Source organism: Solanum lycopersicum, chromosome 5 (assembly GCF_036512215.1).
Source record: "Solanum lycopersicum chromosome 5, SLM_r2.1".
NCBI classification, from domain to species: Eukaryota; Viridiplantae; Streptophyta; class Magnoliopsida; order Solanales; family Solanaceae; genus Solanum; species Solanum lycopersicum.
The window spans coordinates 11,966,942-11,985,561 of record NC_090804.1 but is presented as its reverse complement, the minus strand read 5'-3'; the positions used below and the strand labels follow the sequence as shown (position 1 = coordinate 11,985,561).

The window sequence follows — 18,620 nt, the reverse complement described above, 5'->3', positions numbered from 1 at the left end:
TTTGTTATCTAATTCGGTATATAATTAGCCATTTTTGGTATATAATTAGTCGTTTTATATATTTCAGTATAGATATATAAGATATATTTGTGTTTGTGTTTGTATAAAGCGAGAAAAAAATATATATACAAATATAAATACATATATTTTTTTTCTTATATACTTCTAATTATTAATTTTATACTGAACAATTAATATAAAATTAAATATATCTACGAATTATACAAATCAAACCTTTTACTTATATCAAGAGATATCATATTTACTAAACCAAAATCTAAACCTACCTACTGTATAATTTTTGGCGAACGGATATCACTTGACTCCCCATGGGCCAAGGTGGGTCTGCCATGTTTCCAACCAAACGAAGCTGGTTAAATCTACTTTTTCTACATAAAATATTATAAAAGTAATTAATTTAGGACTTTAATCATATATCTTAGGCTCCTAAGTTTTTAGCACGTTTTATGTGTCAATATTATGCATATTATAGTTAATTAATAATTTCTAACGATTTATGAGTCAATATTATGAATATTTTAATTAATTAATAATTTCTAAAAAATAGCGAAAGACTGTTCTTTTAATATAGAGATAAGAGTAAAAAATACACACTTAAATTATTCTTTTTTTTAATTTCATATCTAAATTATTGAGAGTGAGTTTCATACATAAACTATCATTTTTTTAGTTTAAAAAACACACTTCAGTAGTGAGTGTAATGCACTATCTCTTTTATTTAAAAAAACCTTGACACATGACATTTCACATGAATAAAATATTTAATCTTGACAAAAAATTAATAATAAACCATTAATATTAATTAAAAATTTGAAATTAAAGTATTAATATCCATTAAAAAACAATTTTTTGTAAGATTAAAATTTAATTTATTTTGTAACTCCACTCCACCACCTCTTCCACGTAACCCCCCCCCCCCCCCCCCCCCCCCCCCCGTCCCAAAAAAATTGATATTATTTTATTTCTTAAAAATTAAAAATTCTACCGCATCCTATTTTAACGTATATTCCTAATTTTTATTTTTATTTTTATTTTTACATTTTTCTCATTTTGCGTTAGATATGTACATACATATATTTTTAGAATTTTTTTCTACTAGTGTATGTATATAACCTAAATAAATGAAAAATAAAAAAAGTCTTATGGCGGCAAGTAAAAAAAAATTCAATATGTATATTTAACACAAAATGAGAAAAAAAATTGGAAGAGGAGGTTACGTGAGGTGGGTAGAATTATTTTTTTAAGAAATTAAAATAATATTTGAATTAGTATTTGAGGGGGGGGGGGGGGGGATGAGATGAAGTAAAAGAATACTTTTATAAAGAAATTTAAACAAAAAAAAATAAAAATAAAAATAACATGGCCGACGGGAAGAGGGAGGTGAGACGAAGTGATGGAACGTGGGTAAGAAAAATATTTACATTTTATTTTATAAAATACATTACTTATTTGATTATAATTTTTTAATTTTTAATTTCAACCAATACTAATAATTTTTTATTTATTGTTTTGGCCATGTGGAGTGTGGATGATAAATTTTTTTTTAAATAAAAGAGAGACTGTATTACACACACCATGATGAGAGTGATATAAAAAAGAGAGGTATATAAAACTCAAAAAAAAAAAGTATAGTTTAGGTGTTTTTTGACATTATCTCTTTAATGAAAAAAAATAATAATAAAACGTCGACAGCAGGGTTCGAACCTGCGCGGGCGAAGCCCAACAGATTTCAAGTCTGTCTCCTTAACCACTCGGACATATCGACTTTGCTGATTTAAATCTTGAAACATTGTTAACAAACTTTTTTGAATGTGTCATAATACTCACTATAAAAATGTGGGATCAATTTCCTTGTTTTTAGTCATGGTCAAGATATAAATAATAAATAATCTTTCGACCATCGGTAAACACCTTTAATAGAAGGATGAAGTACAACCTTCTTTATACTTCATGGTGACTTTCACGTTTAAGATTTCAAGTTCGAAAATTTCTTAACAACAAAAGTAAGAAATTTGTCTTCCGAGTTAAACTCATCGCATCAAACTTGTCTAATACAAGATTATTTAATTTGCAAGTTATTGTATAGTTGCAGCTGCAGGTTCCCTACATCCCAAGTGGTTGCAAATTGTAGAGTTAGTAGTTAGCAAATCCATGTCTTACCTAAAACGCGTGACTGTTGGACACTTGTGACCCATCTACATATGGCAACAAACTCTTTACTGTAAACAAGTTGCATTTACTGTACAAAATGGGTCATAATTCGGCTCCACAAATATTGACCGAGTTCACATATAAACTATACATATGCAAATAATTGTAACTTACTTTTATACTTGATATCAAAATGTGCCTACATCAAACTTGTTTTTTCTACTATACACAAAAGGGGGGGAAAAAATAGCAAATTCAACTGTTTGCTGTCCCTAAGTTTATGCCAACTATGACTGACTGAACTAAAACTTTTTCTTTCACCTATTATGACTAATTCCCTATGTAGATTTGAGAATATACATGACAACATATTTCTGTTACAAACAATGTTTGTTGCTATATAAACTATATAACCACTCTCCAGGCAAACATCCTTTCTAACAAGCCTAAAGCATCTAAAGGATTGTAATATTTCTTTCTTGATGAGAGAAGCCCAACTCCTCCTCCGCTCCTCGAGCTTGGAATATGTCAATCCTTCAAGTTTTATGTACATTTCAGAGATTCATTCCCTGAAAAAGAATGCAGTCGAATCCAAGTGGTGGACACCAAGATATTGAACAAGTATCTAACCTTGCAGAAGTAATCGTGCTTGGGACATAGAGAACTCACAGTTGGAAAAAAAGAAAGTGTGAACGACCTTGAGGCACCATGAAGTCGATGGCATTTCTACTCGAGGTTGATCGTAAGAATTCATCAGGAATGCTCTTCAGGTATTCTGAGTTGGCTTGATCTGGAAAAAGCGTGATACTTCTTCATAAAGCTGCTCAGCCTCAAATGGCTTTGAAACATAACCATCCATTCCACATTTTTGACACAGTTCATTTGTAGCTTGAATTACGTCAGCAGTCATGGCCAGAATGGGCACTTTCCAGCTTGAAACATTTCCGTATGCTTCAGGAGGTAGTTGCCCAAGTTTGATACGGCTATTGATATCAGATTCCATTTCGCGGATTATTTTTGTAGCCTGAAACCTGTCATTTAGTTTATAGTGTTATTGTCAGCTTAAAAGCGACTAACTTTACCAAAAACTAGTAGAAAATTTAGTTTGTCTTAAGAAACATACCCATCCATTTCTGGCATCTGAATATCCATGAAACAGGCATCAAATTGATGAGGTGGTTGTAAAAAAGTGAGTGCTTTTTTTCCACTGTCTGTGCAGATAACATCAGCACCATACTTCTTCAGTGCAGCAGCAGCTACTCTAAGGTTCACGTTGTTGTCGTCCACAATCAAAATTTTTCTCCCCTGAAGGAGCTTGGAAAGAGAGATACCAGAGAGCTCTCCATTTGTACAATTTCCCTTGTTACCAACGCCCATGGCACGTTGGAGTGATGCAGCAAGCATACTTGCTCTTAATGGCTTCATGATGATAAATGGAGTAGGAAAACCGTTGACTGAGACACCCGCTCGGCTAGAATTTATAGAATTGGCTAATATGAAAAGTTTGGGAGAACTACTGGCGTTGATCTTTCTTAAGTTTTTGACAAAAAGACTTGACTTTCCCAAATCAGCATCCCAGACTTCCTGTTCAATGAGGATCATATTCGTAACTCCATTTTCAGTTCTTACATGAGACAAACCACGATTCAAATCTGAGACCACTTCAGTATGGACTCCAAGTCGTTTCATGTGATACTGTGAGACCCTTGCACGGACAGTTCTTGGGTCGACAATTAAGGCTCTCAAGCCATGGAAATCTGAAGAAATAGAGTTCGATTGATTGTTTATTTGCTGGCTCTTCTTCTCATTCCAATTATTGCGGCTATTGGTGAAAACAGCAGTAAAAGTAAAGGTGGATCCAATCTTTGGCAAACTTACAAACCCAATTTCACCTTTCATAAGCTGTACCAAACATTTGCTTATGCTAAGTCCAATACCAGTTCCCCCATGGGTGCGAGCAATAGAAGGACCAACCTGCATGAAGGGGGTGAATATACGAGATTGAGCATCTAAAGGAATTCCAACACCAGTGTCTTCTACTGACACCATTAGATTGATCTGGTCCGACGAGGAAGATGTGAAAGAAGATCCTTCTTGATTGAAACCCATGAAACTTCTCCAGCTCTGTCGCTTATCGGCTACAGGCGATCCACTCAAAGTGCTCTTGAACAATGAATTCACCTTGAACTCCTCGGCTGACTCTGTCACTTCCTCGACGAGATGGACCGTCACAAATATATGACCTTTTTCAGTGAACTGCAAAAAAACATTATACTTTAGAGAGTGTGAAAAGAGATCATCCAATCCAAATCCTTAAGTGGGAGGAATACCCCCAACTAACCCCTTATATATGCAATTCTTGATTTTATATATCACCAAAACTCTTTCATGTCCTTATAGATCAACGTGAGTCATTGCATATCTGTGACAACCTCCTTACTCTTACGGCCTTACATACTTGATATCTCCAACACTCCAGACTTGAATGCACATTTACACGTGAGAAAGTAGGTTTACCAAAAGTTGGTGATGATGTCACAAAATCTGACAATTCAAACTAAAACCAATTAAATTAGGTATGCCTACACCTTTAGAGAATCCTTTGGATGCATTTATACCCAACAATAACAATTACACCCCAGTCCCAAGCGAGAATTGGGATCGGCTAGAATGAATCATATCACGTATACATAGACTTATCCTTGATGCTGGACCTTAAATATCATTATCAAGGTGAGCGATATATATAGACAACTCAACAAAATCTGGCGTAATTGCATTAATTAGTTCCTCCCCCCCCCCCCCCCCCCCAAAAAAAAAAAAAAAGAAAAAAGAAAAAAAAAACTCTCTCAATTAATCCCTACATAATGAAAGCAACTGATGGATATTAGTGATTCTAGATTACATAGCGCAAACATGCACAAACTTATATATCTACTCCACTTTAAACCCGGCTACAGAGTAGCGTTCTGCTTTCACTTCTAGCTAATTTCAAGCTCTTTGTCGCTGCTATATTTTCTGGGACCAAAGTCTAAGAGATAAGTCAACTTACTTTGATAGAGTTCCCCACCAAGTTTGTGATAATCTGACGAAACCGTCCAGGGTCACCAATGAGTACATCAGGAACCTTATCAGAGATGTAACCGGCCAACTGCTCTCCAGAGAAAAGGTTAATTAGATTACACTATAGGAAACAGAAGAGAATAATAAATGAAAAGTCTAAGTTGTGGAGTACCTCAACTCCTTTTTCTTGAGATTTCCCCGAAAAGAGTGACAGAACCTCATCTAGCGTATCTCTCACGTCAAAACAAACTGCGTCGAGCTCAAGCTTACCAGATTCAATCTTTGCTTGGTCCAAAACCTCATTTATGAGCGAAACTAAAGCTTTACCACTGGCCTGAGCAGTGCTGACATAATCTTGTTGCGTCACATCTAGATTTGTGTCCGTAAGCATATGAAGCATGCCTGTGAAACAAGTGTGTATATGTTTATTCGTAATCACTCGACATATATTAAGAGTAGTGATGCAGCAAAATGAATATTTTTAGACTCACCAAGAACACCATTCATGGGGGTCCTGATTTCATGGGAAACAGTAGCAAGAAACTACAAGAGAGAGGTCAGTTTAGAACATATCCCATAACAAGTGTTAAATAAAAGTACTAAGCGAACTAAGAAAAGTTGTATATACCTGTGACTTTGCAACATCAGCAGCCTCTGCACGTTTTTTCAGCATCATCATCTCATGATAATCATCCTCAACTTTGGCGATTCTGTTGATGGTTGCATGAAATATTTGCCCTATAAGCAATGCAATTATGAGGATTCCTGTCGCTGTTGTGATGGCTAGCCAAGGCCACGGTGGTTTCTGTTTGAATCTGCAAAAACAAATAGCAACCCCAAAGGATTCAATTCTCTGTAGACTTCTCTAATCTTTAGTGTGGATATCTAGTTAAGCGAATAGAGAAAGCCTAAATGACATGATCATACACAAAAAGGTGCTTCTTGCCGCTTTATTAGTAAGTAAGCTTGCTTTATAATAATCAAGGACACCTCATTCAACTAAATAATAATAGCTGCACAAATGCTTCCATCAAATAAAATATCACAATCAGCAACATGGAAGCTAGGCCACAGGATGAAGTTGAAACAGAAAACATCCAACGATGAAAACACATAATCACCTGCAACGCATCTCATGCCTTCTAAATGGATCCCCAAAGTTGAGGGCACTGACATGCTCCAGACCATCACCCGACACATTTGAACCATACATGCTAATAGGGTGGGAGATATTAGTTGTATCATAGACGTTTACAAGGATAGTTTGTTTGCTTGCAAGTTGCTGAAGAAGCTTCTCTACAAGTGATTCAATGTCAAGTACTCCACCAAGATACCTGCTTGGAAAGGGAAGAAATGTCAAAATAGTTGGTGAAATTTGAAAACATACTTAGGTCTTGAGAAGTCATCAGTTTATGATCCCCTTCATGAACTCCTATTTTATAAGTATTCCAGAATATTAACTTACTCATAGAATGTGAATTCTTAAAGGTTGAACAAGTTTATTATCTTTTGTCTTTCTCTTGCAGTTCTGAGATTCTTTTCCCAATATGAAGGGGCAACATATTCCAAAAGTTTGATTACACAGTGAGTGATTGCATAAAATCAGATGACATACCCGTCAGTTGCCTGGATCCTTTCATTTGGAGTTGCATTAGAAGGAAGATCAGTTTTGTAAACTGCAAATGTCTTTATCACCCCAAGGCGATTTGTTTTAAGTAGTCTGAATGGAGCTGTGAGGACACCCTTTCCTGATTCCCTTGCACGTAAAACATTCTCGCGATCTTCCTGTTAGGCACAATCAATTGTAAGGGTCTTGCTCTATACTTCCCTTTGTATGTATGTCGGTGTGTGTGAGTAGCAGAAAGTAAAATGACAAGAAATCTAGCTATTTTTAATACTGTACATTCAATAAACACTTGGGAACCTAAATAAAGAAATTACCTTTCCAGAGAGCATATCAACAGAAATTACATGTGCAATCGTATCCTGTGCAAAAATAACAGGGGCATATTCTGCCTGAATTGGAGATGGCTCCAGGCCATCTCTATCATACTCATTGTCTTTGTGAACTGGAGTTGGTTCACGTGAATCCATTCTCTTAATACTCCAACCGTGTCGCTTCTCAAACTCTTTTCTTTCTGAATGGAGCACTCTTACTGCATATGCCACCCCACTTGTAAGAGGCCTCTCAAATGCTGTTCTTTCTGTATAGCTTGCAAAAGTACACTGCACGGACAGAGTTTTACGGTATTTTAGTGAATTAAATAGAAAAATAACTAATTAAGTTGGTTCTTTAGGCTCAACTTAAACTAAGAATACCTAGAAGACTTCATTATAATAACAAAAATTTAGACAGTTGAGTATGGAGTTCAAAATAAAAGGTACAAAAAAAGGTTCATCACAAAGCACAAGAATTTATGGTTTGAGAGTTCATTATTCAAGGGCATATTGATAAATATGTGAAAAAACATTGAAAAGATGAGTAATTTTTGACCTGATCAATAGCAGAAGGATTCCTGGCATGGTGGAAAGTTGAGATGAGAATGGACATGGCCTGCACATGGTTCATACTAACATTAAACTGATCTTGTAACATCCTAGCTCTTTCATCACACATACTTGTAAGTGTTTCTTTTCTCTTTTCAACAGCTTTAGAGTTCATATACCACAAGACTGAAAAAGAAACAACAATCCAAAATAATAACCATACTATCAAAAGCTTCCTCCACCACTTGTTTCCCACTTTCCTATTTCCAACATACTGAGGGTAACAATGATAAATCTTAGCACTCAAATCCCACAATTTCTTCACTATGTGCTCTCCATCACCAAGCAAAGTCTTGCTGCTAGTCATAACTTCACCATTCATGGAAAAAATCAGAGACAGAAACCAGCAACATAGAGTCAAAATTAGGCTACCCAATTTCAAACCAAACCCAATAACATAAAACAAACTCATCCAAAACACATCAAACACCTAACCCCTTTTCAAGAATCAGCAGTCTACTGAACCTAACATCAGTAAAGTTTCAAACTTTAGTTAAGAAGATGTGATGAGAGGAATAAAGAAGGTGAAAAGTTAGAATTTGATGCTATCTTCCTTCAAATTAGGGGAATGCCAGAATTCATGAACAAGATAAGAAACAGCAAAAAGCCAAAGAAAGAATCAAGGGATCCCATCCCAAAGATTCCAAATTTGATTATTACCAAGTTAAGCTCAAAAAACAATGGGCCAAAATCAAGATTCTCCAAAGTAATTACACCAGGATAAAGCAAAAAACAACCCCAGACAAAGAATCTTGGATGTTTCGTTAATATGAAAATTACAAGCTAATTGTTATTCAAGTAACACAACTTTTGTCAATAATTAAGAAATTTTCTTTTATGAATAACTAAAAAGAAGAGTTTTGGTTCATATAAACTCATAAAGAATCTGTAAAAGCAAAGATGAAAAGAATATGGTGGTGGTAGAAAATGTCTGCTGCCATGGTCTGTTATCTCTCTATCCAATTTATGTCTACATCCAAATAATAAAAGAAATTATTAAATGAACATATTCTCATCTTATAATAAAAAATAAAAATATATAAATAAAGGGCAGAAAAGTATTACTTCCACTCAGCATGAAAATGACTTTATATTTTTTTAACTTCCTTTTTATTTTTCTTTCTTTTTCATACTTCCACTTAGCATTGTGTTCACATCGCCTTATCTATCCACACAAGACAAGTCCTATGGTTACACGCCAAGTTGTTCAACTCTATTCTTTGTACGTTTATACAATGTTAATGGACAATATTATCCTTGCATGTTGAGCAATATAGCATCTAATACCAACAGGGTAAGACAACAACAAATATTCTTTCACTAAAAAATTGTTTTCTTATATGGTCATGGATATTATAGCACTAACACGTGAGAAATGTAACCCCAATATAAATGCTAGCTTTCATCTTGTTGTCGTATCAAATGGATAGTTGTTGTTAGAACCAAAAAAAAACTAAGTCAGGAAAGAAGAAGAACAGAGAATGTGGCCCAAAGACGCAATGAATATTGGGAGAATAATAGTGTTACACACTGCAAATTCTACTCCTACACCGGATGATTTCCTAATTGTCCTTAGGGTTAAGGTCAATTTCTAAATGTGGTAAGTGTACTAGATGAGAATTAGGATCATAAAGAACCTCTAGTACTAAGTCGAATTTAACACTTCCCTACGAATTAAGTTATCATGTAAGTTCAAACAAGGGTCAACTCCGAATAGTCACATCTTCTATAATAAGAAGGGTTACGTGGCCCATATTCTATAAATTAAAAGTATATGAGTCTACCTTGCAACACAACAAACCATTTGTCGATCCGATATGGGAGAAAGAACATATGCCCATTTTTACTAAGGAATACTCTGAGGTTTGCGTCACGCCTTCCACCAAACCAAACTTTAGACGCTAAAAATCACCCCAGGTCTGCAATGGGGCTCGTAAGGTGAATCCTAGTGTCTGCAATGAGCCCCACAATGCACCTCTTTATTCCAAGGTGAAAATGCATCTGAGTTGGTCTAATTAATGGTATTTTGATCATTTCTTTTTAGGAAGCATCACTCAACTCTTAAGTCCCATACAAGTGTAAGATCAAGATATTGTAACACCTCAGAAATTGAAAGTTGAGTTGGAAAGGAAATAGTTATAGAAAAAGTGTCAAAGAATATATGTGGTTCGTAGAGATCTCTACAGGTCATAGGAGGCTCTCATGAAACTGAGTTAGAGTTTCCAAAATACAAGTCTTTGATGATAATCTACAAATAAAGAGGACGAACCGTAGGAACCTCTATGGGTCGTAGGAATGGTTCCAAACTTGGTGAAATAATAGACAATGGACCTACGGGTCGTATGAGTTGTTAAGACAGTAAAATGGGTGCCGCTAAAAGTGGTTGGACTTGAAGGATTTTTTTAAAATCAGTTTCTACAGATCGTAGAAAAGTTGACAACTCGTAGAAGCTAACCGTAGGAATTTTTCAAACTTTTGAATAGTTGACCTTACAAATGCTAAGACGGACCGTAAAAATTCCTATGATCCATAGGTTCATACCGTAGGAGTAATCCGACCGTCTTTAATAAGGGCATTTTAGTGTTTTCTACCCATCAAACCTCTAAACTATGTAATTTTGGTCCCCTGTTAGGGCTGTTCAAAATCGAATCGAAACTGATAAGCCGAATCGATAAAAAAGTTATTGATTTATAGTATTGGGTTATTGGTTTAGTGATTTTGATAACGATTTTAATTTTTTTTGTTATCGAGTTATCAGTTCTTAACGGTTTAAAAAATTTTCTTAACGGGTTAACTGATAACCCAATAGTAAATTAAATAATTATATTTATACCATTTTGTATATAAAGTCCTCGACTTAGAGTTTAATTTCCTACTTTTAGTTTTGGTTGTCTCAAACACTTGATTATTCTATGATGTAAAAATGTTTGTTTTTGAGCAAGATGTAACTTGTGAACTCAAGTGCATGATTTATTTGGTTTGTAACCTTGTTTCTAAGTGATTTTCAATTTTTTTTCTTTTGTGTCAAATATTAACGGTTAAACCGATAACCGAATCGATAACGATCAAAAATTGATAAACCAATAACCGATAAGCCAATACCTTAATAATTGTATAACAGTTTAGCATCTCTACAAACCGATAACTAATAAGCCAACCCGATAAACTTCAAAACCAAACCGAACCGAACCGGACGATACACAACCCTACCCCCTGTAACTTAATTTACTCTTCAAACTTAGCCTATTCCCTCTCATTCATTCAAATTGCCGCAAGTCTTCTTCTCTAATTTTCTCTCAAGGACTCTCAAGGCAAAGCTAGGGTTTCAAGGTTTCTTCCTCCATTTTCTAGGGTTTTGATTATCCAATGTATGTGAAAGTTCACCAATGGATCCCTTTCATCTATTGGGTTCCAAAAGAATGTCAATCTCTAATTCAATTTCACCCGAGTCTTTTAGGGTTTCATGTGATTCTCCAAGAGTTCAATTTATTTTGATTCAATTATTCATATTCAATCTTACTATGTGTAATTTAACTCGATTGTATTATTTTCAATTGATTTTATATGATAAAATCACGACTATGTCTATTTTATGAATATGAACTATGATTATGAAATTATGAATTATGATAAAAAAATATATGCATGTTTTATGAAAGTAATAATTTGTGACTAAAAGGATGCTTATAAGAAAATGTGTCAATAATTGTGAAAGGTTTTCTAAAGTATGAAAGAAATCATGATTTGAATTCTTAGATTGGTAAGTGTCTTAATGAATGAATTTATGAAATCATAGTTTTGAAAGGAGCTATTATTATATACAAACTTATGACTGGATTGGTAGTGTCTTATTTTTGCCTTTCTAAGTATTATTGATATGATTAATACTATTTTCATTAGAATTTTACTTAGCACTGAGAGAACTTTGATATGGAGGCTCTCCCATTAGTAGAGATCGGGTCTTTAGAAGTAATTTCTTTGTCTCAAATTACGTGCCCTTGTAGGATATCTTAAATGACCTAAGCTTGTTAATCCACTTTAAAAATAATGAATGGCACGGAGTTTTACCTGTGCAAGCAGACTCTGTCTTTTCAGTGTGAGGGTTAGACCAAATACCATGTCATATCTCCCTTGGTATTATTTTTGGTCGATGGTAAAATATTGCACAAATGAATTACATTTATTAAAAAGGTTTTATGAAAGCTTTCTTTATGATTTTAAGATTCACTGATAAGGTATTCACTTTATGAATTGGCTTTTAAAACTTCACTATGTCTTTACTTGGTATTGCATATTCTCGTTGCAAATTCATTATAATATTTTATATATGTTTATGCATATTTCTCCCTACTTAGTACATTCATCATACTAATACATATTGGTTCCTATGTTATTTCATAATGTAGGATCAGAGGGCTCCTCAACCTTGACACACTTAGGTGTATTGATCAACTGCTGCTACTATTGATTGGTAAGTTGGCATATTTCGAGGGCAAGGTCATTATTAGCTTTACAATTTCTAGTCTATTCAGTTTTAAGATGTTGATGATGACTTAGGGGTTTGTCTTAGTCTTATTATTATTACCATAGGTATTATTAGACATAAATATTGTTCTATGTATTCTTATATGCTATGTTAGTATCTTTTATGTCATTACTAGATTTGTGACTTATATGGATTATATCTCTTGAATTATATTTACTATATCGTGCTAATGTCGAGTGACTTATTTTGCACCTCTCGGGATATTATTCTCCATGTCACACCTAGGGGGTACTTTGGGTTAAGACATGCGTCCCTTATTATTTTCTTCCAACAACTTCAAGACATAAAAGTCTCTTAAAGAGCTAAACCTAGGGTTTTATTCAAGAAAGTCCATCTAGAGTTCTCATTCTATTTTATTGTCTACTCCCTCGGGTATGTAATATTATCATAGTAAGGAATCTAGTTTTCTCTCACGCCCTGCACCTATAGTTTGAGTTAATAAGATTTTACTCCAGAGTTTATGATTTCGAGTTCTCTCTAATTTAAATTATTTATTGTTGATCCTATTATATTTCATATTCGTTGATGATTCTTGGTTGATAGTTCATGATTATTCAATCACATGGTTCTTTTTAGATAAGGTTACTTGAAAACCTTGTTATAGTATTCACATGCATTGTATTCATGAATAAAGCAAGTTTCAAGATTTTTAAAGAAGTATTTCAAGAAAGTAACACCTTTATAATGCCTTTAAGTCAAATGTCGACCTCACTTGGAACTTCAATAATAAATTATTTTTACACTTGTATTCTTTTACATTTTATTTTGAAGACAACGACTTCTCAAAAAAGAAAGACCGCCAACCCTCTTCTTACAATGGCAAAGGAAAAAGTAAAGGTAAGGGAAATGATAAATCTCCTCGCAATAAAGCCAATAAAATGGAGTATACCCAATTTAGATTTGAGGGATGAAAGATAACATACTCTCTACAAAAGTAAATGCACCTTCACTCTGGAAAAGAGATTCAAATAACTAGGTTGGAGGAGGAATTCCCGAATATTATGAAACAAATTCACCACCAAAAAGTGGATGCTCATTTGCAAGCACCCAGAGGTCTTCTTTCCAAAGTTGATCATGGAATTTTATGTCAAGTAAGACAGGAGTTGATGGGCCTTTTTGGACTAGTAAAAATGTTTTCAAATCTTACTTCACTTCTTGTGAGGGTGTGAAGATCGAAATCACACCAAAGGCAATCAACTCTCTCTTCTAGGATGAAAAAGATAAGAAAAGAGTCAGTCTACATTTGCTGTGAAAATTTCCACCAAGAGCAGCCAACTTCTATAGGTTGACAACTTTATTATTGTGGGCCAGTCAATTTGGGCTATTGATTTGTGGGAGGCGAAATATCTCGCCAAGACATGAAGATCAAAGCCAAATTTATTTGTGTGCGTCTCATTCCCTCCAAAAATGAAAAAGGATTCTATAGTGAAGCTGACATACTCATTTATTGTTTACCAACTATGGGAATAGGTGCGCCACAAATACGAAGAAAGGCATGGCAAAAGACCCTCTCTATGCCCTTCTCATTTCTAGTTGGTGAATTGTGTGTTCATTTTCATGTGAGGTACCTATCTTTGGTTGTTGCTTCACCCTCTATCGGGGTGATTGATGTGGATTACAAGGAACCTAAGATCAATAACCATAAAATAGGAGACCAATATTTTACTTATGATACTCCGGATAGACCAACTCCCGCAGAACCAAAACATGCAGCAATGAGACAAGTCACTACTCCTGGAGGAACTTTTTCTCAACTATCATCCAACCAAAGTGCCTACCACACACTGATGGAACTAAATTATTCCAATGAGTATCAACTAAAAGCCTTGAGAAATATTTACATGGCATGATTATCGGTGCAATGAAAAAAGTAACAATTGTGCAAAGGGGCTGATGTGGCAGAAGGAGTTGTCACTATTTTGAAAGCTGACAAGAGAGACTTAAAAGGGAAACTCGTACACAAAATAGTGAAATATCTATGTTGGTTAAGGTATGAAAACTCTAAAAAAAAACAACAACATTGGACTATTAGACGTTTTGATGCGAAGTATGGGGATCACATAAGAGGAAGCTAATGAGAAGAAAACAAAGATGTAACAAGCCATGAAGGCACAACCCACTCGCAAGGAGATGAAATGAAGGCGGGTGATGAAAAAGAAGAGGTCTAGTGATTTACTTATGTATTTTCCTTTTCTAATTTTATTATAAGGGCATTGGGGACAATGCTAATTGTAAGTAAGGTAATTTTGAGGTTATTTGTGTGTTAATTTGATTGTTAAATTTTAAATTTTAAATTTTCGTTACTATGCGACAGTTGATTTTACGTTTCCTTTAAAAATGTTAAACTATGTCGTGTGAGGTGTATTAGATATTTTGCTTAATTGTTAGTTGGGTTAGTCATATACTTCTTTATTATTTTACTAGTCATAATTAAATTCGCCTTTCTGAATAATAGTTAGTTGCACAAACTCAACATTTCTTATAAGGCGTGTTTCTTTTCAAAGAAGCAAAATATTTCTTATATAACAGATTAAGATACAACTTTATTAAGAGAAAATGTTAAATTTTACTTTTAAATCGAGTCTTATGTTGTACCTCTTGCAAGAGGGACCAAAAAAAATATTATTGGACAAAAAAGTTTTTAAAATGTTTTCAAAAATGGAAAAATTGAATTGGAAAGCAATATCTTATCATGGTACGTACATTTTTAATTTGGATTTATAATTTGGGATCTCCCTATTGTAGTTTATCAAAAGTTATTCGAGTTAATTGACTTTGAGACTAGCTTTAGAGTTTGTTGGATTGTAATGCTTTGTGCGGAAAGGATTTGATTTTTTTTTTGTGCATATTGTGTAGAACTTGCTCTAAAATATTTTCCAAGGTGAAATTCTAGTTTTGAATTGTCTTGAAAGATGAACCTAGGTCCCTTTTTGACCAGCCAATCTATCCCAAATTCCCCTCTAATAATGTGATCTTAGTTAGCCTTATTGAGCCTAAACCAACTTTTTTGTACACAATGTTGCATACCTTTAACCTTTATAACTCTCTATCTTGACCCCATAATGTCTCTTTGTTGAGAAATTAACAAATTGTATTGCAGTACATTGAAGAAGTTACTACAATTAGTTATTAGCTAGTTACATAACAGATTAGTTTGTTAGTTTCTTTATTAGTTAAACTTAACAATGAGTAGTTAGTTAAGTTGATTAATTACAATTAGTGATTAGCATAAATAAATCAATTCACATATGTACAGATACAAGTGTGTATGAATATTTGCAGAGATCACGTTTTTCTCTCTGCACTTTCTTCTTCTTCTTTTTCTTCTTTTCTTGTTCTTCTTCTTAATACAATTTCAGTTGTTTTATGCATATTTCCATGGTGAATTCTGAATTCTAACATGGTATCAAAGCATTAATCAAGTGAATCTAGGGATTTCCTTCGTAGATTGATTGGAAATCAAGAGATTCCTTTGTTTACTGTTTTTTTTCTCTGCAAATTTATGCTTGATTCTGATGGAGATTAACAAAGCTGTCATTGATACTCATACCAGTGCTACTGTCATTATTCTAATCGATCTAAGGATCAGCTTGGTATTGATTACCATCATCCTTTGTTTCTTCATGCTTCTGATGCTCCCAGCTCAATGTCAATTGGTACGCCGCTTGTTGGGATGGAAAACTACTCAATCTGGTGTGAAGCTATGCAACTTTCATTGTTGACTCGTAACAAGCTTGGTTTCGTGGATAGATCTATTAACAGAGGTACTTTTGGACCTGCTTATGAATTGCTATGGGATCGTTGCAATGCAATTGTAAAATCATGAATTATGCACAATGTGAGTCGACATTTGATTAATGGAGTTCTATTTCGATCTAGTACTCATATGATCTGGGAGGATTTACGTGAACGTTTTGATAAAGTTATTGCATCACGAATGTTTTCATTGCACAAATCCATTTTCTCTTTAGTACAGGGTACTTTGTCTGTTTCTACTTACTACTCTAAATTGAAGGATCTTTGGGATGAGTATGATTCATTGAGGCCTCCACCTTGTTGTGACTACACTAAATCCAAAGATTATGCAACACATATTCAATACCAAAGGTTGTTACAGTTCCTTATGGGACTTAATGATGGATATGCTAATGCTAGAAGTCAGATATTGATGAAATCTCATGTTCCTAATGTTAACCAAGCTTATGCAATGGTTTTACAAGATGAAACTCAGAAAAATTACAGCAGGTAGTGGAGGTATGGATCCTATTGCTTTATTCATTGCTAGAGGTTCAGGTACTAAGCCTAAGAAATATGGACTGGAATGTGATTTTTGTCATGTCCAAGGACACACTAGGAATAAGTGTTTCAAACTAATGAAGTGTAGCCAATGTCAACTCACTGGTCATCTGAAGGAAAAATGTTATAAGCTGATAGGTTATCCACCTGATTTTAAATCAAGAAGAAAATATCTACATACTGGTAGTAATTTAGTACAGACTGAAGGGAATACACCAAATACCATACCAGCAACATCTCTTACAACTCCTATGTTCACTCATGAATAGTACACATGACTTTTGGGATTGCTAAACAATGAAGGAGGACAAAAGGCTAGTGCACACATGGCAGGTATCTCTCCTCATACATCTGAAGTTAATCCTAACTGGATTATTGACATAAGTGCTACCAATCATATGGTTGGTAACTCACATTTATTAGTTGCTGGAACTGAAGTAGGAAACACAGGAAAAGTGCAATTACCTAATGGGGATTCTACTGATATCACACATGTTGGTAACAGTCATCTGGTAGGAGGTGATGTTCTCAAAGATGTGCTCTATGTGCCAACATTTAAGTTCAATCTAGTGTCTGAATCTAAAGCTACTAAACAGTTGAACTGTTGCATTTCTTTCTATCTTGATTTTTGTGTATTTCAGGATCTGTCCAATGGAAGGGTGAAGATGATTGGTAGAGAACAACATGGACTTTACTTGTTGAAAGAACATAAAGACAATAAAAATTCAATTACCAGTCAATCTCTAGTTGCATAGGAGCTGCCAAACTCAGATCTCTGGCATAGAAGAATGGGTCATGTACCCTAACTAGTCTTGAAGAAACTTCCAAGTATTTCCAATATATGTAGTAGTATATTAGGTCAATGTGATATATGTCCTATGGCCAGGCAGACTAGAAATCCTTTCAAACATAGTCTTACTACATCTGTTACTTGTATTGAATTGATCCACATGGATGTTTGGGGACCTTACAAGATTACTACCTATAATGGCATGAACTACTTTCTTACTCTAGTGGATGATTACTCTATATGGACTTGGATTTTTTTGCTCAGAGTCAACTCTGATGTATCTAGTATACTCAAAACATTTCTTGCTATGATTTTGAATCAGTTTGAGAAATATGTCAAAATTTTCAAAACTGATAATGGTTCAGAATTTTTTAACAATACTTGTGGTGATCTATTCAAAACTCATGGCATCTTGCACCAAAGTTCATGTCCATATACTCCACAACAAAATGGAGTGGTGGAAAGGAGGCATAGACATCTCTTGGAGACAGCCAGATCCATCAAATTTTAAGGAAATTTGCCATCCAAATTCTGGGGTTGTTGTGTTGAGGCAGTTGCATATATACTCAATAGAGTACCATCTACTGTTTTGAAAGATAAATCATCATTTGAAATGCTTTATGGTCGAGTAACCTCTTTTTCACACTCGAAGGTCATTGGTTGTCTATGTTATGTAACTGTCATGCCTAAACAGGAAAAATTTAGTGCAAGAGCTGTAAAATGTGTATTATTGGGATATGGTTTATAACAAAAGGGTTACAAGGTGTATGATTTGGATAAGAAACAGGTCTTTATCAGTAGGGATGTTGTGTTCCATGAATCTTGTTTTCCATTTTTATCTAAAGAACTTACGAAGCTTCATTCTATATCATCAGATCATGATTTTTTCCTGTATCCTAATTCTTCTGATCTTATTCCTACACCTACACCATTAATTCTTGTTCTTCCAGAACATCCTAATCCTTCTAGTTCTTCTTCTGCTAAACCATCTTCTACTAATGTTGACATTCAGTCTACTGCTGAGTTTCAAACCACACCCACTATTTCTTTATATGAGGTTCTTTCTTTTTTTCACGACCCAAAACGAGCCGCGAGTGGCACCCACACTTATCCTACTATGTGAGCGAACCAACCAATCTAAACCCCAACATTTCAATCATAATAAACAGAAAATAATGCGGAAGACTTAAAACTCATTAACGAAAT

General features: G+C 34.4%; 2 protein-coding genes and 1 non-coding gene across 3 annotated transcripts; 1 reads left to right on the top strand and 2 right to left on the bottom strand.

Annotated features, from left to right (window-relative positions):
- Positions 1-1,704: 1,704 nt before the first annotated feature.
- Positions 1,705-1,786, bottom strand: TRNAS-UGA (transfer RNA serine (anticodon UGA)). The gene has a single exon. It is a non-coding gene; the product is annotated as a tRNA-Ser (tRNA).
- A 546-nt stretch (positions 1,787-2,332) lies between these two features.
- LOC101247719 (histidine kinase 3) lies at positions 2,333-9,055 on the bottom strand. Its single transcript, XM_004239176.5, has 10 exons — positions 7,730-9,055; positions 7,177-7,461; positions 6,851-7,020; positions 6,357-6,569; positions 5,864-6,050; positions 5,727-5,778; positions 5,408-5,637; positions 5,225-5,323; positions 3,296-4,428; positions 2,333-3,203 (listed from the first exon to the last, which is right to left on the bottom strand). Exons 1-10 carry the CDS (start codon positions 8,192-8,194, stop codon positions 2,939-2,941), a joined length of 3,099 nt encoding a protein of 1,032 aa, XP_004239224.2. The 5' UTR covers positions 8,195-9,055; the 3' UTR covers positions 2,333-2,938.
- A 4,089-nt stretch (positions 9,056-13,144) lies between these two features.
- On the top strand, positions 13,145-16,577 carry LOC138348651 (uncharacterized). The gene is made up of 3 exons (XM_069298213.1): positions 13,145-13,165; positions 15,882-16,142; positions 16,305-16,577. Exons 1-3 carry the CDS (start codon positions 13,145-13,147, stop codon positions 16,575-16,577), a joined length of 555 nt encoding a protein of 184 aa, XP_069154314.1.
- Positions 16,578-18,620: the final 2,043 nt, after the last annotated feature.

Excerpts from the sequence above, each read along its gene's own strand:
- LOC138348651 (XM_069298213.1), top strand. The coding sequence starts at position 13,145 with ATGGCAAAGGAAAAAGTAAAG. Across the intron at positions 13,166-15,881 it reads TGGCAAAGGAAAAAGTAAAG|TGCTACTGTCATTATTCTAA; the intron begins GTAAGGGAAATG and ends TACTCATACCAG. Across the intron at positions 16,143-16,304 it reads GGGATCGTTGCAATGCAATT|GGTACTTTGTCTGTTTCTAC; the intron begins GTAAAATCATGA and ends TCTTTAGTACAG.
- LOC101247719 (XM_004239176.5), bottom strand. The coding sequence starts at position 8,194 with ATGAGTTTGTTTTATGTTATTGGGTTTGGTTTGAAATTGGGTAGCCTA. Across the intron at positions 6,570-6,850 it reads AGGATCCAGGCAACTGACGG|GTATCTTGGTGGAGTACTTG; the intron begins GTATGTCATCTG and ends CTTTCCAAGCAG. Across the intron at positions 3,204-3,295 it reads CAGATGCCAGAAATGGATGG|GTTTCAGGCTACAAAAATAA; the intron begins GTATGTTTCTTA and ends ACTAAATGACAG.